We start from the raw sequence: 27,371 nt of genomic DNA, 5'->3' as shown, positions 1-27,371 counted from the left end.
CTTCCTGGCATCAACAGTGATGAGAGACGTATACCATCTAACCCACGTCTCGATAATAAAGGCGTGCTTCTTTACAGCGTCACAACTCATGAGAAACACTGCTTCCATTACTGCTTATATAGCCAAAAATATGCAGATATGGTGACATTTTGGTGCCACAGTTCCAAGATGTTTTGGCGCCATGTAGCTGATTAAAGACGCTAGCTAGGCCTAAACATATTTGCACCTTGAATAGATCAGTGCCCTGTTGTGGTCTCTAGTAGCTCGAGAGTACATTCTCTGTGTTTTATTGTTCTTCTGGTGTTTAAATCTGGCTTGTACATTGACTGCTCTGATCTCTCCAACCCTGACCTTGGCTTGTTTTCTCGTCCTGTCGTTACACTTGACAGGTGCATAGTCGCCATATGGGAAGGCGGAATCAGGACAAACCCCCCACATACCTATAAAAACACGGACACTGAGGTATATGGGTCAAAATTGTCCACAGCTTTTATTAAATAGTAATAAATTACCATATAAAAGAGGTCATTGCCCCACACCCCACCATCACCTCCGTATCCTTCAGTTAGATATAAAAGACAATGACCCATATATAAATAACATGTAACAGTATTCTAACATGAACATAACCTAAAGTGCCAACATTTTCTATTAACCATGGTATATCCTGATACCTCTACTCCACCAGGGTCTGAGCCACTGACAGAGCTCGAAACCTACCAAACTTACCAAGAACCATATTCACCATTTCCATAACCATCCTAATGGGGAGCCTATTTCATATTCTTCAGCTCCCTATCCCAACGCTGTGACAGAACGGGACAACCCAACCATACAAAAACCCAGGAAGGGAGGGAGGGACAAACTCAGCCAGGCAGGCAAGTTAAAAGTGATTTTTCTAAGATGGCTGCCTATTTATATAGCCCAACCCCTAGCCCTCAACACCACCCTACATGCTTCCTTCTATGCCTGCCTCCTAGCCCTGTCAAGGCCAATTTCCACTAAGCTGCGCTTTTGCTACATGTACTCCTTTGACTCCAGCTTGTTATTTTGACGAATCTTATACGTTAAGACCGGCCATCTTTAAGAACTGCTAATATGTGCTTTTCCCTTCACTGTCTCAGATTTGCATGTTGGGGTCCCTGTAGGTCCCTGACACTCACCTTTTGTCACCTTCAGAGTTACCATATGGTTTTATTAAGCCGAGGCATTGACTGACAGCTGGGAGAAAACAATTTTTTTTTTATAGATTTTTCTCCTAATCTATACATTTGCAAGCAAAACCATTAACACAACGTATAGATAGACCCTTATGCTTCATATAATGAGCATGCATTGTTTGGTGTATGTCAGATGCCCTTTAAGCAAGATTGAGTTTAATTGTCATTGCTATTGTAACATGATGATTTGAGACAGCATATTGTCATATGCTATAACTACAAGCGTTTTATTACCTAATATTGCATGCCAAAGAAATGGGAACATCTGTGAATGAAATACTGTGAGATTTGAAATCTTTAGTCTGTGTAAGACTATGGGCAATATGATGAAGTGCTAGTTTACCCATTTCATTTATTTAGAATTTTAAAAGGAAAATGCACAACTGGATTGCTGGACATCCTCATGCAAAGCGTGAGGAAGTCCAGTGTCGTTTTTACGAACGTTTAACTCCAGGAAGTGCTTAAAGTTTCTCTGAAACTGCAATGTTTTACATTGAAGGCTGAGGGATCCCTGCACCCAGACCACTTAAATGAGATGAAGTGGTCTGGGTGCCCCATAGTGTCTGTTAAAAACCTTGTCCAGTATATCCTGAGTGGATTTCAGATGTTATATCAGCAAAAAAAAAAACGCATAATCTTTGCTTGTTTAAACTGCACGTGGATGGTTCTCTCTTCAATTTTATATAAAATCAATCTTTTAAATTATTAAAAAGCTGTGATTTATTAGAACTCCATTCTTTGAAGGGATTATGATCTGATCCGTTGATCCAATATCTTGCTTTAAAAATGATTTCACAAGAGTTTTACACATTAAAGCAAATGTAACTATCTCAGCATTCCTGGTTTCAGTTAACCGATCCAGAAAAATGCCTGTGACAACATATTAACAGGCTTTTATGGTACATTAAAACATCAATACCAGCTCATGTAAAAATCATTGTTATGATATCTCCTATAATCCCTCTCGAGTGCAGATAGAATAACAAAGTAATTTACGCTTCTAACACAGTGTTGGCCATTCTTTGTGATGCAGATGTTTGGGAATTATTTTTCCCGTGATGCCCAGCCAGCTTAGACGCTAGATGAGCGTCGTGGGTTTGAATCTGAAGAGCCGAAGTTAGCTGTCGCAGTTCTGGTTTACTCTTTTAGTAAATATGGCTTTTGGTATATTGTTTTCAATAGTTTTAGGTTTCTTGTCTGGTGTCTTGCTTTTCCCAATAAAACGCATCCGAGTGTCTCATTAAATACGCTTGCGCTGCCAAGTGCACTTGCCACACTCAGCCCATGCAAGAGCACTTCAACAACACTCTGCACATGGGCTACTTGTAGCGTTACTTACCTTGTCCGGGGGCCGGCCGAGGTCCTCTGTTCCTGGCGCGCTCAGAGCGCCGATGACGGCGGGTGCTGACCGCGGAGTGCGGTCACGTGTCCCGCCTAGCTCTGAGAGCGTGCCGCGCGTCACGAGCACGCTCTTAAAGGGGAAGTGGGAGCCGAAAATCAAAACGGTCTCCCATTGGCCCCTGTCACCCCACACTCCCCATACTCTCACATATTGGGGGTGTTGATATGACAGGAGCCAATCAAGAATAAGTTGAAGGTATTTAAACTTACCTCTCCCTTTGCTCCCTGCCCTATCGTGGTTTCTGTTTCAGTTCCCTTTAGCGCTTGTTGTGTTCAGTTGTGTTCCTTCGTATTGACCTTGGCTTTGTTTCTGACTACGTTATCTCTTTATCCTTATCTGTTCTGTTTGCCGGCTTGCTGTTTACTGTGTACCAGACCCCGGCTAGTCCTAGTTTACGCTGTCTCTCTGTGCCCTTGACCTCGGATCGTTCCTGACTCTGTCTCCTCTCATATACGTCGAGTCCAGCCATTCTAAGGTCCGGTAGACGTATCTCTCCTCTGTGTTGTCTTTTGTCGAGTTGAATCCTGCGAGTTAGGATATATTTTCATTACATTACGATAGGACCATGGACCCCGCAGATTTGGCTCAGCAAATGGCTTCTCATGAGGCAAGGTTTGTAGAGCAGGATTACTGTATGGATCAGATAGCTCAGGCTCTCCAGGCGCTCTTGTCTAGAACTATTCCTGCAACCGCACCTAACCCTCCCACACCTCTTCTTCCCGAAGTATCCAATTTGCCTAATACTTTGCCCCATTTAACACCCCCTCCCAGGTATGGAGGGGAAGCTAAGACATGGAGAGGTTTCATTAATCAAATAGAATTCCACTTTGAGATGTATCCACGTTCCTTTCCCACTGATAGGTCTAAAGTGGGGTTTTTGATGCATCAACTTACTGACAAAGAACTTGAGTGGGCAAATCCTATTTGGGAGGCCAATGGACCTATGGTGCATAATTTCAATAGTTTTCTTATGGCTTTTCGTAGGACTTTTGACACAACGAAAAGGTCAAAGAATGCCGCAAGAGCATTAATGAGAATTAAACAGGGTTTTATGTCTGTGGCTGACTATGCTATTCAGTTTCATACCCTTGCTTCACAGGTAGATTGGACCAATAATGGGTTAACTACTGCATTCATGGAAGGTTTATCTGACACTATATTGGATGAGGTAGCAGCAAGGGAGCTTCCTATTGCATTAGAGGACCTTATTGATTACCTCATTGATATAGATAATAGGATTCGTGACAGGCTCTATACTAAGAACAGGAATAGACGTTTTGTTACACCTATTAACCCCAGAATTGATAAACCTGAGAGTGTTAAAGTATCTGAGGAGGAACCCATGCAATTACGGGTTGCCAAACACTCTGATACGGAAAAATTACTTAGGAGAAGGGACGGACTCTGCCTATACTGTGGTAGGAGAGACCATATGGTAAAGGAATGTCCTTTGCTTCCGGAAAACTCACGCACCTAAGACCTTATAGAGGACTGGCCTTGGGTGTGATATCTAAGTCTCCTAAATTGCCTCCTAACCGTTTGCTTCTCCCTGTTTCTCTTCATATGGGAGAGAGTTGTATAGCTGAAAGCATACTAGCCTTTGTTGATTCTGGGGCTGCTGAGAACTTCATAGACTCCGGTTTTGTTACGAAAAACAACATTCCCATCAGAGAGAGGGAGATACCCTTGGCCATTGTGGCCATAAATTGTAGACCTTTAAGTACTCCAGTTGTTACCCATGAAACTGTACAATTATTCATGCATACAGGGGTTTTACACTTTGAGACTGTTCAGTTCCAGGTTATCACCTCTCCCTCTTCTCATATCGTGTTAGGGTACCCATGGCTACGTTCTCACAATCCCATTTTCGACTGGGGGTCGGGGCAATTAAATCATGGAGCAAAGCCTGCCACGAATCTTGTATGATTAAAGTCACCCCTCTACTTTCTATTAATGTTTCTACAACTCCTCCTTTGTCTACTGTTATACCTCCTCAGTACTTGTTTCTCAAGACTGTATTCGATAAAAGGGAGGCTGATAAATTGCCGCCTCACAGACCCTATGATTGTGCTATCGATATATTGCCTGGCAATATACCTCCAAAGGGCAGGGTGTACCCTTTATCTATTCAAGAAAACCGTATCATGGAGGAATATGTTAAGAAATCACTAGAAAAGGGGTTCATTAGGAGATCCTTTTCTCCAGCTGGAGCGGGTTTCTTCTTCGTATCTAAGAAAGAAGGTGATTTAAGACGGTGTATCGATTATAGAGGTCTAAACAAAATCACTATCAAAAATGCATACCCTATACCTTTAATCACAGAATTGTTTGACAGGCTGAAACATGCTACTGTATTCACTAAATTGGACCTTAGAGGTGCATACAATTTAATACGTATTAAGAAAGGCCACGAATGGAAAACTGCATTCAACACTAGATCCGGTCATTACGAGTATACTGTTATGCCATTTGGTCTTTGCAATGCCCCAGCAATATTTCAAGAATTCATTAATGACGTCTTAAGAGACTTTATTCACACACTTGTAATTGTATACTTGGACGACATACTAATATATTCTACAGATTTACACACTCATCACAGACATGTTACAACGGTCCTGAAGACCCTTCTTGCTAATGGTCTTTATTGTAAACTAGAAAAATGTTTATTTGACCAATCCGAAGTCCAGTTTTGGGGGTATTTGATTTCCGCCAAAGGTTTTCGTATGGATCCCCAGAAGCTTTCTGCTGTCATAGAGTGGCCTCTACCACAAGGTTTGAAAGCCATTCAGCGTTTTCTTGGTTTCTCTAACTATTATAGACGCTTTATTAAGGGTTTTTCTTCTATTGTAGCGCCTATCACCCGAGGCACTTCAGTCTTTCGACTTTCTTAAAACTACATTCGCCTCTGCACCTATTTTACAGCATCCTATCCCCTCACTGCCTTATATTCTTGAAGTTGATGCTTCTGATATCGGGGTAGGTGCTGTTTTGTCCCAAAGAGAATCGCCTGAAAAGCCATTGCATCCTAGTGGCTTCTTTTCTAGACAAATGTCCAAAGCTGAAAAGAATTATGATGTGGGTAATCGTGAACTCCTTGCTATTATCTTAGCTCTTAAAGAATGGAGACACTTGTTAGAAGGAACTAAGGATCCTATCCTCATTTTTACGGATCACAAGAACCTATCCTACCTTGGTGAAGCTAAAAGATTATCTTCTAGGCAGGCTAGGTGGTCATTGTTTTTGTCCCGTTTAATTATATTATCACCTATAGACCAGGTGATCGCAACATTAAAGCAAACGCTCTGTCCAGACAGTTCGAAACTGCTGACAAACAGGAGATTGATGTTATTCCTGTCATTCCCCCAGACAGAATAATAGCTACTACTATTTTGTCTATTTCTTCATCCCTCTTGCAGGCCATACAGGCGAAACAAAGCATGGCACCTAGCGAGAGGCCTATTGATAAATTGTTTGTTGATGTTCCCGAGAGACGGGATATTCTGTCGTTATATCATGATACTAAGACTGCTGGACATCCTGGTATTTCCAAAACAATGTCAGCTGTTTCTCTGTATTTTTGGTGGGATTCCTTACGCAAGGATGTCACTGACTATATATAGGTGCTTGTACTACTTGTGCCTGTATGAAATCTTCTTGAAGAGTTCCTTGTGGGCTTTTGCATCCGTTACCCGTTCCTGAGAGACCTTGGTCTAACCTATCCATGGATTTTATTGTTGAATTACCCCCTTCGAATGGTTACACAGTTATCCTGATGATAGTAGATCGGTTTTCCAAAATGGCTCACTTTGTGCCTCTTCACAAGTTGCCCACATCCAGGGAACTAGCTAGTATCTTTGCTAGAGAGGTATTCCGGTTGCATGGTATTCCCGTATCTATTGTGTCCGATAGGGGTAGCCAACTTATTTCCAGGTTCTGGAAAGCCTTTTGTTCAGAAATGGGTATTTCTCTCTCATTTTCTTCCGCTTACCATCCCCAGTCTAATGGAGCTGCAGAACGTGCCAACCAGTCTCTGGAGCAGTACCTTCGTTGTTTTGTGTCCCACCATCAGAACAATTGGTCTGACCTTCTTCCTTGGGCTGAGTTTGCTCGGAATAACGCCACTCATGATTCTTCCGGCAAAAGCCCTTTTTACGTTGTCTATGGCCAGCGTCCCGTTGTTCTTCCAGCTGCATTCTCCTCACAGGGCATGCAAGTTCTGGATGAGCATTTGGCTGGCTTGTGTAATACTTGGGAGCAGGTTCAGCGTTCTTTGGTGGATTCCGCTGCTCGCCAGAAGGCTCAGGCTGACAAGCATCGCAGAGCGGCTCCTTCTTATGTTGTGGGGGACAGGGTTTTGCTTTCCACGCGGAATATTCGCCTACGGGTGCCTTCTTTGAAATTGGCTCCCCGCTTCATTGGTCCTTATCGTATTCTACATAAGGTTAATCCTGTTTCGTATGCCTTGGGTCTGCCTAAGAATCTGCGTATTCCTAATGTCATTCACACCTCATTGTTGAAGCCTTACGTAAGCAACCGCTATACCCGACATACTCCTCCTCCCCCTCCTGTCTCTGTGGAGGGTCATGAGGATTTTGAAGTTTCTGCTGTTCTTGACTCTCGTTTCCTTAGGGGTCGACTTCAGTACTTGGTACATTGGAAGGGTTATGGGCCTGAGGAGCGCAGTTGGATTTCAGCTGATGCTGTTCATGCTCCCCGCCTTGTGCGTTCATTCCATTCTCGTTTTCCTGCCAGACCTGGCCCTACCAGCCCGTAGGGCGTGTCCTCGGGGGGGGGGAAGGGGGGTACTGTAGTGTTACTTACTTGCAAATCACATCTCTGAAAAGAAGTGCAAGTGATATAATGGCTAGGGTGGGAGAGACGTAGTGGGGAGGCATGGCAGTACATGTAAATGTGTAGTGAGGACGTAAACAAGTGCAGAGGGACAGGCTGTCCACTAGGTTTGGTGTTTAAGTCACCATTGGATGTAAAACCAGGGAGAACAAATCGCTATGACCTTGTCCTTAATTGCAGTCAGATAAATAGTATGAACACAACCCAGGGCTAGCACGCCACCAAAAAAGCATCGCATGATGACAATGCAACAAAGAATTATTGTATTCAAGTGAACAAAAGATTCTTTCCCAAAAAACAAAGTATCTTTGGATTTAACTGTAGCAGAGAGACCTATGCTGGAAATGTTTGTAACCGTTATGTCGTTATGTACTTTGTAAACTGAAAATCTCTTTACTTGTTTACATTTATACAAAAGACCTTTGTTACTTTGTTGTCATATGGCATGTTTTGGTGGGTTGCTGTCCCAAACATATTTGTATTCATTTATTTATTGAAACACAATTTAAAAAAAATAATTCTTAATTTTAGACATCAGGGGTAGGCAACCTTTTAGCAGCACTGTGCCGATACAGGATTGTGATGTCCCGTAGCGTGCCGGTCCTATTTTTTTTTTTTAATCGAGGGGTGTATGCTGCCGTATTCTGCTTGTGTTATTTTTACTGTAATTGCTTTGTATCGTTGTATTTGTGCGTATAAGCAGGGCCGTCTTTAATAGTGACTGGACCCTGGGCAAAGCATTTGCTTGGGCCCCCCTGGACCCTGTCTCCCCTCCTCAGGCATGCAATCACGTCCTCCATCTCAACACAGTGGCGGACCTAAAGTAGAGAGGTGCAAGAATTTTTGGGGGTCTCCCTGTTGCACGGGTGATTAAAAGGTAGATCCCCATCTGTCGTGCAACTCCAGAAATGCATTGACAGCTGGGGCTCTACCATTTACCCATGTTTGCAGGTCTGTATTTAGCACTAAGCAGTTTTTGTGTGTTTGAATGTAAACAGGTTTTTGTATGGAATATGTTTGTATGTGGTGTTGGCGTGATTGCAAGCATGTATTTGTGTAGTGTTGGTTTTTGAATGCAGGGGTGTATTTACATATAATTTTGGTGTGTAACACAGACATGTGTTTGTACGTAGTGATGAAATTTGAATGCAGGGGTGTATTTGTGTGTAGTGTTAGTGTGTGAATGCTGAGATGTATGCACATATACACACACACACATATCTATACACACTGAAATGCGCACACACACACAGATACACACACAGACATACTGACACACACACACAGACATGCTGACATACAAACATACTGATACACACACAGATATACTGACACACACAGACATACTGACACACACAAAGACATACTGAAACATACTGACACACAGACATGCTGACACACACACACACAGATATACTGACACACAAAGACATACTGACACACACAGATGACACACACACACACAGACATACTAACACACACACACTGACAGACATACTGACACAGACATACACTTTAAAACCCACCCTCCAGTATCCTACCTTTCCTGCTGGTGGCTGAAGGTGTTGGGAGTTGGAGTCTAGAGCTCTCGGCCAGCCCCCCTCCAATCAGCCTACTCTTCTTTCCCGCATGCTCCTCTCTTTGTGGGAGGAAATGATGCACGGTCGTCACTTCGTCCCAGCCTGCTGCCGAAAAGCAAGGGGCTCGCTCGCGCTGTTATAGCGCCTCAGCGTGCGACGGGTGGTCCTTTGCGCATGGGCAACGCGGTGGGCCTCCTAGTGTGCGGATTACCGGCCAGAGGGTAAGAAATAGTTGAGGCCAGCAGGGCTCACGGTGCAGCTGGCCAGTTTGCCCCGCGTTAAAGACGGCCCTGCGTATACGAGCTATTATATTGTATATGTTCATGAGTAGTTTATGGTATTGTGTATGATACATATGAATGTGGGCTGTGTATGGGGGCTGCTTGTGGAATTGTGTGTGTGGGGATGGATATGTCACAGTGTGTGTTTGGTAGTGTATGGGGGCTGTTTGGGGTATTGCATGTGGGGTTGTGTGCATGTATGTGGATTGTTAGTGGTGTTTTGTTTGTGCGGATTGTGTGCATGTTTGTGTGTGGGCTGTCCGTATTATGTGTATGAGGGGAGGGTTATTCTGCATTTCTGTGTAAATCTAGCAGTGTGGGTGGCTTCCAGTGGGGACTAGGCCGGCCAGGTACATGTCAAGGATAGGAGCTGCAACAGCAACTGCGAGCTGCTCTAGTACAGTGTGGATTCCTATTCACAAGTGATGGGAGGAAGTGATCTGAGATCACTTCCTCTACGTGCTGCAATGCATAAATTGAGGATTGTCCTTCACTACCTTTTCGGATTAGCAGATATCTGAAATTTTACTGGGACTCCTGATAGGTCAGAGCCTGTTTGGCTCTAGCAGCCTTGAATGCCATGCAAAGACACCTCGAGTGCCGTGCATGGCACTAGTGTCGTAGGTTGCCTACCCCTGGTCTAGATTAGTCATAATTATCGTATTCAAAGGGTCACTCTAACTGGCAACACAACATTGCTACCAATTCTATTAGGGTTACCCCCTGTTCTGTTTCCTTGGACTTCTTGGCCAACTATTCTTTATTTAACAACTTTGCACAACTCTCATGTTTGACTGGCTTAGAACAGCAGCAATTTGGAAACAAAATCACTGCAGTTCTAAGTTTATGTCTTAGACTTGACAATCAGGTAGTCCGGCATTCTCAGTTTCAGGTCGCCTGTGCTGATTTTGTCCAACTTGGACTGAACTCTCATAAAAGACCTGAACCAGGGCCATCTTTTAAGTGGGGCAAAAGGAGATGCTGCCCCGAGCCCAGTTATTCCTAGGGGGCCCATAGCAGCTGCACCTTGAGCCCAAAAATGCGGCCTGCCAAGCATATTGGTGTGGCGCCAGGAACTACTGGTACGGGGCTGTGTGGAATGTGGTGAGAGTGCCCATCGGGTGGCCCATGCACTTCAGGTCACTCGATGGCTATGTGCAGGGCCGGATTTTCCTATAGGCTAACTAGGCTTCAGCCTAGGGCCTCAAGATCAAGAGGGGCCTACATTCAAATTGTTAGCAAAATTAAAATTACACTATTCTAAAAACAGTGAACACTAAAACACTGAACCGAAAATAAGGAGAAATTCTACGCATATGATATGACCAGTGGCGTACTAAGGGAAGGGTGGGGGGGGGGGGCCGTACGCCCCGGGTGCCACTTACTAGGGGGGGGCCCGGGGCAGACTGCAATGCCCCTCCTGCCGCGATCGCCGAGACCGGCGGTCTGCAGCTCCGCAATGTGCAGAGCTGCAGACCATGGATCTCGTGTGCACTGCCCAATCAGAGCGTTGCCGCGGGTTACCACGGCAACGCTCTGATTGGGTCTCGCGAGATCCTTGGTCTGCAGCTCCCCCCCTCTCCTCATCACCCCCTTCCCTCTTACAATCACCCCCTCTCTCACAATCACCCCACTCTCCTCATAACCCCCCTCCCTCTCACAATCACACCCCCTCCTCATCACCCCATCCCTCTTAAAATCACCCCCCCTCTCCTCATCACCCCCCTCTCCTCATCACTCCCCTCCCTCTCACAATCACCCCCCTCTCACAATCACCCCCCTTCCTCTCACAATCACCCCCCCTCTCCTCATCACCCCCTCCCTCTCACAATCACCCCCTCTCCTCATCACCCCTCCCTCTAACAAACACCCTCTCTCTCACAATCACCCCCCTCTCCTCATCACCCCACTCCCTCTCACAATCACCCCCCCTCTCCTCATCTCGACTTTTTATTTATTTATTATCTGTGCCACATTTTTTATAAAGGTTAGTACCAATCACAACATGTTTCATTTAACATATTGATATATATCACAGTAATGATGTATTTTATTCTCTCTCATGTAATTTACAAACTTAAAAATGGGAGGTGAAAGGGCCTCATAAGTGGAATAGCCTAGGGCCTCTTTTCATCTAAATCCAGCCCTGGTTATGTGTATTCAGGGGCCCAGTCAGTGCTGTGGCCCTGTGATGATGTCACCGCTGGGAGGAAGTGACAGCCGGTCACTTCCTCCTAGCAAACACAGACTGTGCGGGAGGAGGAGGGGGCAGAGAGGGAGAGCTGGGAGCTCCGACTCCGAACAGCCTCAGACAGCCACTGGGAAGTCACCCCAGGGAAGTCACCCTCCAGCACCTAAAAGGTAGAAAATAGGATGGTGGCTAAAAATGTACATTTTGCATATGTGTCTTTTTGTGTGTATCTGTGTGTATGTGTATTTATCTGTTTGTATATATATCTGTGTGTATGTATGTGTATCTGTGTGTCTATCTGTTTGCATGTTTGTTTGTTTTTGTATCCATTTGTCTATGTGTGTATGTGTGTGTATCTGTATGTGTATTTGTGTGTCTGTAGGTGTATCTGTGTATTTATCTGTTTGTCTGTATGTGTATCAGTGTATTTATCTGTTTATAGGTGTATCAGTGTATTTATCTGTGTGCCTGTATGTCTGTGTATCTGTGTATGTATCTGCTTGTCTGAATATGTATCTGCTTGTATGTGTATTTTGTTTGTCTGTATGTGTGACTGTGTGTTTCTGTGTGTCTGTATGTGTATCTGTTTGTCTGTTTTCTGTTTATATGTGTATCTGTGTGCTTGTATATGTATCTGTTTGTCTGTATGTGTGTCTGTATATTTACCTGTTTGTCTGTATGCGTATATGTGTGCCTGTGTATTTTCTGTATGTTATCTGTTTTTGTGGAGTATGACTCCAACTGCTGCATATAGTCTGGTTAACAATAACGTAAACTGGGCTATGTGTAAACTGATGCCCTCCGCAGTATAAATATTATCAGTTTTCAAAGCAGTTAGGATTATGGGATACTAATCCCATAAACCTCTGCTGTGTCGAATTTTATGGGATAAGAAAAGACCCCCATACATAAACTAGATTTAAAGGCTCGATCTAAGCTCCTGACTCAACCATCTCAGCTGGTTTATGGTACTGAGAGACAGGGGGTCACACAGCTACTACTTTCCTATTCCTGCCAGTGTGAACATTCAATTGGAAGATGGGAACATTGCTACAAAAAAATGATTCATGCAGCACGACAGGCATGCACACTAATTCTTTGTCAAATGTGTACATATGTTGTGCTCCGTGCTATGCTGTTGTGTACATATAAAGAGTTTTAAAACTCTCATGCATTCTTCCCACGATGCATATCATATTCCTTTTTAACATGCTTCCCGTTATACTTGTCCTTGAGAAAACAGAACAACACGGTGGCCCAAAAATATACAGTACAGTTTATTTGCATTTGTCTATCATCAATGTTGCAACATTCCACTTCTTTTTAACTGCCACAATGATACACGAATGCCTGAAATTGAACAGCCACTTTGTTGTGTGTCAGTGTGTATGTGTACCCATATAATATGTTGTGATGAATTTCATTGATTCAACTGTATACCTACTTTTGGGCAACCCTGTATATATTTGTGTGAACAATTATCCAAAAGTTCAAGAATTAAAATGTTTTCAAGAAGTGCTGAAGAAGCCTAAATCCAAAGCTAAATTGAAAATTGGCAATTTTTAGGGAGATTGTTGCACTAGCTGAGCAGCAAATTTCTGACTGTTTTGTTTGTTTATTTTTTGTTTTTTAGAATATCAATAATGTTGCTATAAGCATAACCCTCTTTGAGCCCTTCTGTATACCGAATGCCCGGCCATTTCACCCACAGATGGTGCTGTAGCGGGTCAAGGAAAGAGACACAGATGTTTTACAATAAGTACCGTATATACTCGAGTATAAGCTGACCCGAATATAAGCCAAGGCACCTCATTTTACCACAAAAAAACTGTGAAAACTTATTGACTCGAGTATAAGCCTAGGGTGGGAAATGCAGCAGCTACTGGTAAATTTTTAAATAAAATTAGATCCCAATAAAATTACATTAATTTAATATTTATTTACAGTGTGTGTATATAATCGATGCAGTGTGTGTGTGTTTGTGTAGTGTGTGTATATAATGAATGCAGTATGTGTGTTTGTGTAGTGTGTATATAATGAATGCAGTGTGTGTGTGTGTTTGTATATAATGAATGCAGAATGTGTGTGTTTGTGTGAATGCAGTCTGTGTGTATATAATGAATGCAGTGTGTGTGTGTATATAATGAATGCAGAATGTGTGTGTATATAATGCAGAGTGTGTGTTTGTGTGAATGCAGTGTGTGTGTATATAATGCAGTGTCTGTGTGTGTGTGTTTGTTTGTGTAGTGTGTGTAAACTGGGTGGGGGGAGGGCATTTTTAATATTTTTATTTATATTATTATATTATATACTATTATTATTTATTTAACTTTTTCTCTTGGTCCCCCCTCCCTGCTTGTTACCTGGCCAGCGAAGGGGGCTATGGCATTCCCTGGTGGTCCAGTGGTATGTACTGAGCAGTGGGGGACCGGCAGCAAGCTGTTACTTACCTTCCCAGCAGCTCCCTTCATCTCCCTGTGTAAATCTCAAGGTCTGCGTGCTGACGTGCAACGCTCTGACGGCCGTCGGACTCGCGAGATTTACACAGGGAGATGAAGGGAGCTGCTGGGAAGGTAAGTAACAGCTTGCTGCCGGCCCTCCCCAGGACCGCCGGGCTTGTCATGAGCCCGGCGGTCCTGGTCTGAATTATGGCAATGTAAGTTGCCATAATACAGACCCTGACTCGAGTATAAGCCGAGAGGGCCTTTTTCAGCATAAAAAAGTTATAATTAACATTACAGCAGCCCGGGGGAGTCCTGTAACCTGTAACACACTCTTGTAATGCTCCAAAAAGCTGCAGAAACCATTGAGATTGACTAACTGTCGGCCCTGATCCACGACACGACACATAACTATCACAAAATCTGGGATCCCTGGATCCTAGACCGCCAGCTCAGTACATAAGAGGAGAGCCCGGGGACGGGCGACCACCCCCAAAGAGAAAAACCCCTACACCCCCACCCTTCCCTACGCAACAACCCTTCAGCTTCCCCCCATCCCACACCCTACAAACTCCTCTCCCACCCCAGACTACTGTGCTACTACCGTGCAGGCCTTACATTCTTATAAAAGGTGTTATACGGAGATCTGCGTGCACTAGTTAGAGCTAAAAAAAGCTGCAATAAACGGTTAATTATTTACCTTACAGTTACGGGATCTTTTTTTTTTTTTGGCTTGAAATGATCCTCAGCCAATCTTAATGCTTTCAGTATTTCCCACAGTAAACAACTGTGCATTTCAATGTGTTGGCTTGATGTTATATGGTATTCACACGATGTCATGGGATCAGAATATAAATGCTGTAATCCTTGAGAATTGCTGGTATCAGTGGGCTCTCATCTCATTGGGCAAAATTCACTCCCCCCAAAGAAATACTAAAAACTGAGCTCAAATGTCAAAATAAATATTGATTTGTGCACAATTTATAAGCATGCTATGTCATTGTTACTCTTGCAGCTCCTATTACTCAGTACAGGATATGTACTAGGTTGTAAGGGTTAAAGCACGGTGTTTCAGGAGTGGTTCACAAATGGCATTCGTGATTTCCTTGATTTCAGATTTTGATCGTTCAAGAAAAGAGAGAGCGAGAGAGAGAGAGAGGGAATTTAAGAGATACACTAACAATGACTCACTTGGGTAAAAAATGGGTCACAATTCCCACTACATGAAAAAAATATGAAATATATTCTTTGGGGAAACACATCTGAAACATAATATTTAGAATGAGCCGAGCTGTGGAACGCGCATGAGTGAGACCTTAACATAGCCTGCTTCAATAAACAGGGATATATTTAAACTGGTCACATTTGTGCTATGCTTGCTTTAGTTTTACAGAGCAGCTCCACTTATCCTGATTGGTAGAGCTGCTTTTGAGGATTACTACTCATCCCACAAACCGCTTAGTGTTTGGTGTCTATCTAATTGTTACATAACGATGGGTTAGAATAAAACAGTATTATTTTTATATCAACTACATTGCAAGCTCTAGAGTTTCTCATATATGTTAATGAAAAAAAATATCCTGAGGTTTAATTTGGAGTTGTGGCAAAAGAGTTTTTAAGGCAGACAAATGGTAGTAAATGGGGATGATTTATGGGGAAAAAAGTTTCTTATAATCATTTTTTTTGTGTGTGTGAATTAAAGGACCACTCCAGAACCCTAAAGCACTTTAGCTTGCTAAGGTGCTCATAGGCATGAAGTATGTCCTCTTTTGTTCATTTTTTTTTAAAAAGTGCAGATTTCAATAGCACTTTTATACATCAACCTTGCTACACCCCTAAGGCTGTAACTACTGTTACCTCCTGGTTTGTTTATCTCAGTGGAAATAAACTCAGTAATTGCCCAGAGCACCTGCCTTGCAAAGCATTTGGGATGTCTGTGATTGGACAGCCACTGAAAGTCTCAGTGGTGTTACGGGAGGGGTTGCAAAGGCTGCAGGCAAGAGATCTTCAACTTTTGCAAACTGTTTTTAGTTATTAGACCAATGGGGGGGGGGGTCTGTTTTCATTGGTGGTAAATCTACTAAACAGTGATTATTTTTTTGTTTTTATTTGGGCAGTGTAGTATCCCTTTAAGGCCTTTATGTGCACTGTGCAAAACCTAGGAGTGACATCCCCATCAGTGTTCACCTACTCATCATTACTAATTGTCATTTAATGTAGAGAGAGGTACAGGACACTTTTAACATAAAACAGTCATGTAAGATTGTCTTAGTGTGACTGTTATTGTCAGAGTAGCTTTTTAATATATAGATATATATTAGTGCATGTGAGAGATTTTGTGTGTGCAGTACGTGTGAATGTCTCTCTGTGTTAGATCTTAGTGTATTGTGTGAACAGTGTTAATCATTATCACAATGTATGTGTGTGCTCTGTCAGTGGATGAGTTACAGTATTATTGTATGTGCACAACTATGTATATGTCTATGTACTGTGTGTGTTGTTTTTGCAAGGTCTGTACGTGTGTAAGTTGGCATTACCTGATATGTTACCGTGTGTGTGATGTCGATATGTTACCGTGTGTGTGATGTCGATATGTTACCGTGTGTGTGATGTCGATATGTTACCGTGTGTGTGTATGTTGGTGTCCTGCGTTCCCATGTAAGGGTACAGTGACAGTATTCTTTGTTGGTGATCCTGGTGTATGCGCTAATTCAGTTTGCATATGTTTTTGATCCTGTGTGTGTATACAATGTCAGCATGCGTGTGTTCCAGTGTGCATGTGCAATATAACTATGTATGTATATCTGTGTTTGTGTGTGCAATCTAAAATTAGGTCTCCATGATGACTGAAGCAAAGTGAAGTGCAATTCACATGATATTCAGACAGTCTTAAGAACTAACTGAGCATTGTGAAAATTGTAAATCACACTTGTACAAATCCTCGTTTCCCTCTACCTCCCCATTAGCTTTCTCTTCTTTTTCCCTAGTTGTCTCTCCCTAGAACCCCCCCCCCCCGCTCCCCAGTAACCTCTGCTTTGCACACCACCCAGTTATCTATCCCCAGTTTCCCCTGTTATATCTTCCCAGACCACCCCTTGGTTATTTCTCCCTAGCCGCCATCACCCCTAGTTATCTCTCAGTTGCTGGCTTCCTCCGTTGTGGTTCTCTGCACTCCATAGCAGTTTATCCATGGCAGTTGGCAGTACCCCCTTTCTGTGTGCACCCCGTCACACACATTTGAGGCCAGTCCTGTGTAAATACCAGTGTTTTAGTCTCTTTTCACCATACACTACTTCTGAGCTTTTTTTTCTTACGTTTTCTTTTTCATTACACTTTGAATAACACATTCAATTAATTAATATTAAGTTGTTTTATTTTTGCAACAAAAGCGAGGCAGAAAACAAACCGAATATCCACACAGTGTTCTTGGTTAATGGGGCATAATTGTAAATACACAAAAAGTTGTTAAAACACTCAAAGAAGAAAATGTATACTTTTCAGACTACTTTAAAAACACATAAATAAACGGAAGCAGATTTTTTAAAACTCTCAAAAAAACCAAACCCCCCTCCCCAACAAAACACTTTTCTGAACACATTTACCCCCCCCCCTATATATATATATATATATATATATATATATATATATATATATATATATATATATATATATATATATATATATAAATTCTGTGGGGCAAGAGGAGCAATCACCATGGAAACCAGAGCACTGCTATTGATTGCATGGCTTCCCTGGTAACTGTTTCACTTTTAGAACTTTGCAACACCTTCCCCATCTCCCAGAATATGAGTGAAATGAGAACATGACTTGACTCTGTGGTGTTTTGAATAAAGCACAGTGACTACATCTCCACCAAGCTCAGAGGGACAGAGGCTGAGTCCCAGTAATGGAGGGGGCCAGGCTTGCAGAGGAAGGGGAGGAGGAGAAGGCAGGTCTCTCTCTGTCTGCCAGCTCTCTCTGTACGCCCTTTAAGCTGAGCTCCTGGATTATATTCACTCGTGTTTAGGCAGAGCCAGTACCTCCTGGACAGACTGGGACCAAGCTTCTCCCCCTGCTGCTAGAACCCCCTGGACATGCCCAGATACGAGCTGTCTCTGATCCTGAAGGCCATGCAGAGGGTGAGTGCCATTGTCACACCGCTTCCTTCTCTTCTCTTACAGAAAACGTGCTTCCTCCTGCTTGGAACATGTAAGGTCACTTACCTAGCACAGGCACAGGGTGACCAGACCCACAGGGTGTCTGTTAAAGGTCCCTGAAGGTAAGTGGGATGCCAGCTGCCAGTGGGTGGTTGTTAACCCCCTGCCAGTGGTGAGGCTAGCATTTCGGCTATATTGCGCAGTCCCAATTCCCAGCTTCCAATGCATGCTTCATTTCTGTGTTGTCTGTCTTTGTCTATAGTGTGTTTCTTTTTTTATTCTTAACGTGTTAGCTGTGTGTTTGTATGTTTGTATTTTTGGATGTGTGGATGCAATGAGTGCCTTTGTACGCACATCACATCACAACATGGGGGAGTACACAAAAACATAAATACATACCCATTAGCTGTGTTTTGTTAGTGGAGTAGTCGTTTTTTGGCATCTATCAATTCCTGTAATAGTATATTAGTATTTTTTTTTTTTTAGCACAATTTTTTTTTTGAGATTCCCTATTACCGCGTAATAAATTAAAATATATATCTAATTATAAACCATTTACTTTGTATCCTAATGTCAAGCTATACCTGTGTGACAGCTACAACAGGTTGTTGTGTTTCTGTACTCTGCACGTTCTGTCTTAGAATGTCAGAGGATCACACAGAATGGATACACCTCTCAGATGACCTTTAGTGAGTGTGCAGCTGTCATCAGATCTGTCTGGATGGCAAATACACACAAACATATGTTTAGATGTTTCTGCTTCTATGTAAATGCTTTCTGTTATGTTTATTAATGTTTGTGGTGTTTGAGAATGAATGGAGCCTGCAAGTGCCAAGTTTTTGAGTCATTTCATCTTAAAGGCTTTTAACATGAGAGGTTTTAACCCTTAGTTTACCAGAGAGAGAAAAAAAAAAAACCCCAATCCTTCTTCTGTGTAACTCTTTTTGGTTACAGTGTGTTCCATTACTGTGCTTGCTTCCTGTTGTGATTGTATGCATGAAAGAAACACAACGTGTGGTGGAAAATGAAGACAGTGCATGTAAATGACTGGAACCAAACAGTCTGTACCTTCCCCTCTCTGTCTGTACCAGTCCACCTTTGGAGCTGTTTGTTTCTCATAAAACTTTGCTATCCCAGAGTAGTTTAAAAATATTCTAACCACTTGATTACTGATGATCACATGGTCTGAATTATTGATTTTTGCGGAGGAGTCTAAGAATGTCTCAGATTAGACGTTTGCCTGCAATAATCATTGCTGAGCAAGTCACCCTGTATCTACAGCGATCATTTATAGATTTTATTAACTGACTGGCAACATTTTGGCTAAAACAGAGCGACTCTTTAGTATATTTACTACACTAATTATTATTCCCCCGCCCCTCCCCTGAACACTGTGTATTAGTGAATAGATGACCAAACTGCTAAATGCAGGCCTAGATTAGCATAAACCTTTTTTTTTTTTTATAATTCCCTATGGCATTTTGTCTTCGATGTTGGTGTCTGAGGAATAAACTTGTAGAGACTGAAGAATAAAAATACAGGCAACCACAGAGACAAGATAATGCCATTTTATTTATGGTGAAAGGCTGGCTGAGAGTGGTATGATTGGAAATCTAATAGCTCCTGGAGATCTGTACGATTACTCACTCCTGGCCTACACAAAGTATCACTTGATCATAACACATGGGGACTTTTTTTGAGTTATTACATGTTTGTTTGTTCTTTTTGAGAGGGCAATATACCTAATGCTTTGTCCTTTTTAATTTACTTTTTATTATTCTATATTTCATTAACCTCTTAAAGGACCCAGGGCCGCCACCAGAAATTTTGGGGCCCCTAACTCAGCTCAGGGTCTGGGCCCCCTGGGGCCCACCTCCAAATACCGCTCACTGGGTCCACACACAGACACAAACGCACACACTGATACATACTAACAGACACACATACTGAAACAGACATACAGGCATACATACTGACACACACATACTGAGACATACACACAGGCATACATAGTGACAGACAGACACACATACATACACACACACACACACACACACACACACACACACATTCATACATACAGACACTGACATCCATACACACATACATTCATAATGGCATACAGACATACAGACTGACATACATGCATATATACAGACATACATGCATACAGACATCCATACACACATACACACAGACCTACGTTCATAATAATATGCAGACATACATTCATACAGACATACATATATAATGACATACAGACATACATATACACATACATACAGACATACATGCATACAGACATACATGTATGCATACAGACATACACAAACATACATAGACAGACATACATACGTAGACATGCATGCAGTCAGACAGACATAGACATACACACAGACATGCATCCAGACATACATACATACATGCATCCAGACATACATACATACATACATACAGACATATACATACATACAGACAGACATACATACATACATACATACATACACACATAGACATACGGACAGACATAAATGCATGCAGACAGACATACATACACATACAGATATACATACACATACATGCATCCAGACACACAGACATACATGCATACAGACAGACATACATGCATACAGACAGACATACATGCATACAGACAGACATACATGCATACAGACAGACATACATGCAGACAGACAGACATACACGCAGACAGACATACATACATAGACATACATGCAGACAGACATACATACATAGACATACATGCAGACAGACATACATACATAGACATACATGCAGACAGACATACATACATACATAGACATACATGCATACAGACATACATACATACATAGACATACATGCATACAGACAGACATACATGCATACAGACAGACATACATGCATACAGACAGACATACATGCAGACAGACAGACATACACGCAGACAGACATACATACATAGACATACATGCAGACAGACATACATACATACATAGACATACATGCAGACAGACATACATACATACATAGACATACATGCATACAGACATGCAGACAGACATACATACACATACATGCATACAGACACACAGACATACACGCATACAGACAGACATAGACATACAGACAGACATGCATGCATCCAGACAGACATACATACATGCATACAGACATAGACAGACAGACATACATGCATACAGACAGACATACACAAACATGCATACAGACATACATACAGACAGACAGACACACATACACATACATGCATACAGACACACAGACCTACAGACATACACATACATGCATACAGACACAGACATACATACATACATACATACATACATGCACACACACAGCTCATTTTCCAGCCACCCTCCTGTCTCTTACTTTTTCTTTGCAGGAGGGTGGCTGGGGATGATGGGAGTCGGCGCTGCTCCCTCTTCATTGCTGGGCTCTCCCTCTTTACGGCTGGGCGGGCGCGCTCCTCCCGCGCGGAGTGAGCTGGGAGGAAGTGAGCACTTCCTCCCAGCAGCACTTGCGGCTGCTTTTTTTTTTTTTTTTTTTTTTTTTTTTTTAAGGGGCCCGGTCGCGCTATACAACGGCCATAGCGCTGACCGGGCCCCTGAAGGAGGGGGCTCATCGGGTGGCCTTAAGTGTGTGGGCCACCCGATGGGCCCCACACGTGGGGCCCGGGCGGCCGGGCCCCCCAGGGCCGCCGGGCCCATGACAACTGTTATGGTTGTCATGCCCTGATGGCGGCCCTGAAAGGACCACTCTAGTGCCAGGAAAACACTCGTTTTCCTGGCACTAGAGTACCCTGAGGGTGCCCCCACCCTCAGGGACCCCCTCCCGCCGGGCTCTGGAGAGAGGAAGGGGTTAAACTTACCTCTTTTTCCAGCGCCGGGCAGGGAGCTTTCCTCCTCCTCTCCTTCTTCCTTGCGACGTCATCGGCTGAATGCGCATGCGCGGCAGGAGCCGCGCTCGCATTCAGCCGGTCGCATAGGAAAGCATTCATAATGCTTTCCTATGGACGCTTGCGTGCTCTCACTGTGATTTTCACAGTGAGAATCACGCAAGCGCCTCTAGCGGCTGTCAGTGAGACAGCCACTAGAGGATTTGGAGGCTGGATTAACCCTCATTATAAACATAGCAGTTTCTCTGAAACTGCTATGTTTATAAAAAAAAAGGGTTAATCCTAGAGGTACCTGGCACCCAGACCACTTCATTAAGCTGAACTCGTCTGGGTGCCTAGAGTGGTCCTTTAAGGATCGAGGCTTTTTTTTAATTTATTTTTTTAGATGCAACGCATTTATAATCAAGGCCTTATTGGCACTTTTTGCCATGTGTTTATTTTACCACAATTTCACCCTTTCTGTTTAAGAGCAGCCACACATATTCTATATAATTTTTAAAGGAGTTAAAATGCTTTATTTTGATAGCCTGTCATGATTCCCTTTTTATTCCAGAAGTTGTGTCCTTAAGGGGTTAAATAGGAGTAACATAAAAAAATAAAAACACATTATTCCCAGTTTTCCATTTAATCATTTCTACACACCAAGTGCAACTCCACAAAACTACTCCGAATATTTTCATTAATTAGCCCTGATTGTCGTTATGCCCCATATGTCTAGGATTTTTGTTAATTTATAGAAGTTGTAAAACAAATCTTGCAAGGAGTGAATTACCGTTTTAAAGCTAAAACTTTGCAGAACTTGGCATGCTGAGAAATACGCTTTATAGTAGTCGCGGGATCCAAAACCTCTACATAAAAGTTTACATTTGTAGAAAGTGACAAAACTAGGTCAAAATATAATTAAAAACAAAAAGCATACGTCCCACTACACCCCATATTTGTATTCTGCTACTGTTCACAGTTTACATGATATCCTTTAGATTGTAAGCTCACGGGCCATCTAGCCAAGCACTTTGTATAAAAGAGCTCCAATGGCTAGATATCAGCTTACGGGCAGGGCTCTCTTACCTCTTGTATTTGTATGTGTATATTGTACGTTTCTCCACTAATTGTACAGCGCTGCGGAATCTGTGTGCGCTTTATAAATAGCAATAATAAATAAATAATAATAGCCCACGTATATACATTTTCCCTAATACTACCTGTAATTCTTCCTCTAAAAGATCTCCTTATTACACCCCAGATAGATACCCTCTACTGACATCAGCAGAGGGATTTCCCAGCTCAAACAGTACAGAGCTCACTGTGTGACTGCAACGTGTAAGGAAGAGCTCTCTCTCATACTGCAGCTCCTCTACACAGGGATTGGTGCTGGGCAGCTGGCAAAGCCCATTACCAATCCAGGAGCAGGGACAAGCAGGAAGATCTTTCCAGGGCTTTTTCAGACCCTTGGGTTGTCCCTGACAATAGGGAGTGACAATGGCATGTTTAAAATCACCGTGACTGACAGCGGTTGCTCAGCCAGGTATTTAAAGGTACACTCCAGTGCCCAAAAAATACATAAATTAAAAATCATTGATCAGTAGATTTATCCCCAATGAAAACATGTATACATTTAAATATGCATTTTATCATTGGGGGTATTTCTAAAACCAGCTTGCAAAACATGCAGATCTCTTGTCTGCAGCCTTTGCAAGCCCTCCCCTTCTAACCCCGCCCACACTTTCTATGGCTGTCCAATTACAGACTTCCCAATACAGCTCAGTGAGAAGTCTTTGCAAGGCAGATACTCTTGGCATTTGCTGCCTCTTGAGTTTAGTTCCACTGAGCTGACCAAACCAGAAAGTAACAGGGCATGTTGTCTGCTTGAAAACCATGGGGGTTAATTTATAAAAGTGTAAATTTCTATAGAAATATGCACGATTTGCAAAATGAAAAAAAAGAGGACATAGTCTTTACAAATAAAGTTTTTTAGTCAAGCTAAAGTGATTTATGGGTCTGGAGTGTCTGTTTAAATGAATTTAAAGAGACACATGCAGCACTCATTTTTGAGCTCTTCAGTCAGTCTGTGGCCAATAAATGTGGGCCCAACCGACAGAGGGGATCCCCAGGTATCTTTTGGTCCCCTTTTCTAATGCAGCAGGCTGGGGTCAGACTCAGAGACAAATACTGCTATCAGCTTTGCAAAAAAGGTTCCACTCATCATGTGGGACTGAGGAATAAAATATTAATTCCCCGAAAAACCTCAGCAGTTTGAGATCAGCTTCCTAGTCTAGAGTGAATGGCTCCATATTGGTGGAGCCTTTTCCTGGTGAGGGAGAAGGCTGCCGACGTGGAGTTTAGCCCTGGATGTGTGGATTTATCACACCATTTTTATAAAACTTGGGAAAGTTGCATTGTAAAAGTATTTCATAAAGATTTTATCTTTATCAAATACTCACATTGGCTGGGTTAAAATTTCACTGAAATTCCAACACAGTTAAAAGATATCATAAGACAAAATAGGGACTACTAGTATACTCTCTATGCATGACGAAAGGCGGCACTACCACAGTCAATTTTTGTAATTTTCCCCAGATAAAGGCTTTATTCGTAGAGACATTGCAGGCAAATTGTGAATTTATGGAAAAAAGGTAACTTTATTATTTAAAAAGGCAAAAACCCACAGCATATCTTCCTATACCCGAACCACACGTGTGTATGTGTATAAAATCAACTTGTGAACTTCCGCTATTTGTTGTCAATGCCTGTATTGGGCTTTGCCTAAATTCAAACATCTGAGACGTACCCGCCAATACTGTGATATGTAATTGGGTACTCAGCAGTTTCATCTGAAGCTGTCAATTGGTCTACTGTTTAGAATTAGATAGAAAGTATCTCACTATTGGCTTAGCCATGTTCCACAGTATTAACCTCTTCACAACAAGTTATGCTGGGTCTCCAGGTGAGGGCAATGCACATAATGCGGACTCGGTCGTTTGCATGGAAAATGCCATAGATGTGCATGTACATTCAGTCCCTCCTTCCATAGGACCATGCACATGCGTGTGCTGTTAGGGTGCCTGTGTGCCCAGGACTACAGAGGTTAAAGTAATATAACAACAGCCCTAACAGCTGTTCTTTGTTTGTTTGTTTGTTGCCCACAATTTCTGCCATTTCCACCACTGTACAAACTTCGTGATTGTTCTTAAAAAGCCATGTCCTCAATCTGGCAGGACGCCCCCATTTACTTGCTGGGAGGTAAAATCTATTAAAATATTGGCTCCTGTTTTCCAATAATTTACCTCTGCAGGAGTAACACTTAATCCTTTCTTTGTGTACGTTTTATTTTTCATTTGCTTTCTTAATAAAATGTTGAAAAGAGGACTTACTTAGTAAGTAGAGATTACAGGGCTTTAAAAAAAATAAAAATAAAAAGTTCATTTTGCAGATTTTCGAGCATTCCTTACGACTGAACGAGAACTTTTTATCAGTGAATGCTTTCACTTGGCTAGTCTGTAGATCTTTCTTACATTGTGAGAAACAAGCTCCTTACGAGTTATATAAAATCCAAATGTTATACAACATGAAATTAGGCTAATGGGAGTCTGGATAATACACTGATCCAGTGAGTCCAATAAGCTATATCTGGGTCCAGACACGTGCACCCCACATAAGCCTATTTAAGGGCAGCTAGTTCTTTTAAAATGATTTAAAGGAAAAACTTGCTATTCTGGGCAAATTGTGCAATGGAGACATTCTATTGAGTTCCATGGTAATTGCTTCTGAATTAGCACCCTCAGAATAGGAAATGTTTGCATATTTATTTAAAGGCACAGTCAAAGCACCAGAACATCTTTAACTTAAAGCAGCACTTTCACCCCCCTTCTGGAAAATGAGTATTTCATAAAGATAGAGATCTTAAATACTCATTATGACTGTGTCGAAATTTCACTGAAATTCCAACCCAGGCAAGAGAAATACAGAGACTAAGTAGGGACTGCTTTTGTCTTTTGTGTTTTTCCTCCACCTGACTTTCTTAGACTCGGTGCAGAGCTGCAGTCCTGACAGTAGCACCAGTGACGGCTGCAGGGAATTGGCTTTGTCCGTGGTTGGATTCTCTTTATAGACCTTAATGTAATAGAGCAGCAGGCAATGCTAGCAGAATGCTTGGTTGTAAAGGGAGAGGTATTAGCAGTAGAACGAGGGAAGTGCTCATGCCATTGTACAGAACACTGGTGAGACCTCACTTGGAGTACTGTACGCAGTACTGGAGACTGTATCTCCAGAAGGATATTGATACCTTAGAGAGAGTTCAGAGAAGGGCTACTAAACTGGTTCATGGATTGCAGGATAAAACTTACCAGGAAAGGTTAAAGGAACTTAACATGTATAGCTTGGAGGAAAGACGAGACAAGGGTGATATGATAGAACCATTTAGATACATAAAGGAAATCAACACAGTAAAGGAGGAGACTATATTTAAAAGAAGAAAAACTACCACAACAAGAGGACAGTCTTAAATTAGAGGGACAAAGGTTTAAAAATAATATCAGGAAGTATTACTTTACTGTAGAGGGTAGTGGATGCATGGAATAGGCTTCCAGCTGAAGTGGTGGAGGTTAACACAGTGAGGGAGTTTAAGCATGCGTGGAATAGGCATAAGGCTAACCTAGCTATAAGATAAGGCCAGGAACTAATTAAAAGTATTTCAAATATTGGGCAGACTTGATGGGCCAATGGTTCTTATCTGCCTTCACATTATTGGTTTCTATGCTGTACTCTTACGCAGGGCCGGACTGGTCCACTGGGATACCGGGATTTCCCGGTGGGCAGTCGGCACCTGGGGCCGGGCAGACAGCTGGGTGTGCTGGCGGCCGCAGGGGGAGCTGTGCTGGCGGCCGCAGGGGGAGCTGTGCTGTCTCTGTCTCTCCCTGTGGCCTCCAGCACACTCAGCTGTAGCAATAATGTGTGTGTGTGTGTGTGTGTCTGTCATGATATATATGTGTGTGTGTGTGTCTCTGTGTCTTTAATCGCCTTTTTTTTTTTAAACGCCGTGCTGGTCTCCCCTCGACTGGCCTTGCCTCTATGGCCGAGATCATCAAGCTTTGCCATAGGATTGGCTGCAAAACGCTACACCAATCAGCATCTCCTCATAGAGATGCATTGAATCAATTTATCTCTATGGGGAGCGTGGAGGCCCTAAATGTGCAGCACTGACACAGGAAGCACCTCTAGTGACTCTCTGAGTGACTGTCACCAGCAGTGTCACTAGGAAGCAATGTAAACACTGCCTTTTCTCTGATAGGTCAGTGTTTACATTGAAAAGCCTGCAAGGACAGGCTATAGA

At 42.6% G+C, this 27,371-nt stretch overlaps 1 protein-coding gene across 1 annotated transcript in view; it reads left to right on the top strand.

The window, feature by feature from the left end:
* Nucleotides 1–17,884: 17,884 nt before the first annotated feature.
* MRPS6 (mitochondrial ribosomal protein S6) overlaps nt 17,885–27,371 on the top strand; it is a 44,987-nt gene continuing 35,500 nt past the window's right edge. Inside the window, exon 1 of the mRNA XM_063442628.1 lies at nt 17,885–18,108. Coding sequence (XP_063298698.1) covers nt 18,064–18,108 — 45 coding nt within the window. The 5' untranslated portion in view covers nt 17,885–18,063. The remainder of the gene's footprint in view (nt 18,109–27,371) is intronic.

The sequence above is a fragment of the Pelobates fuscus genome, chromosome 1, assembly GCF_036172605.1.
Source record: "Pelobates fuscus isolate aPelFus1 chromosome 1, aPelFus1.pri, whole genome shotgun sequence".
NCBI lineage: Eukaryota > Metazoa > Chordata > Amphibia > Anura > Pelobatidae > Pelobates > Pelobates fuscus.
This window is presented reverse-complemented; position numbering and strand designations above follow the sequence as displayed.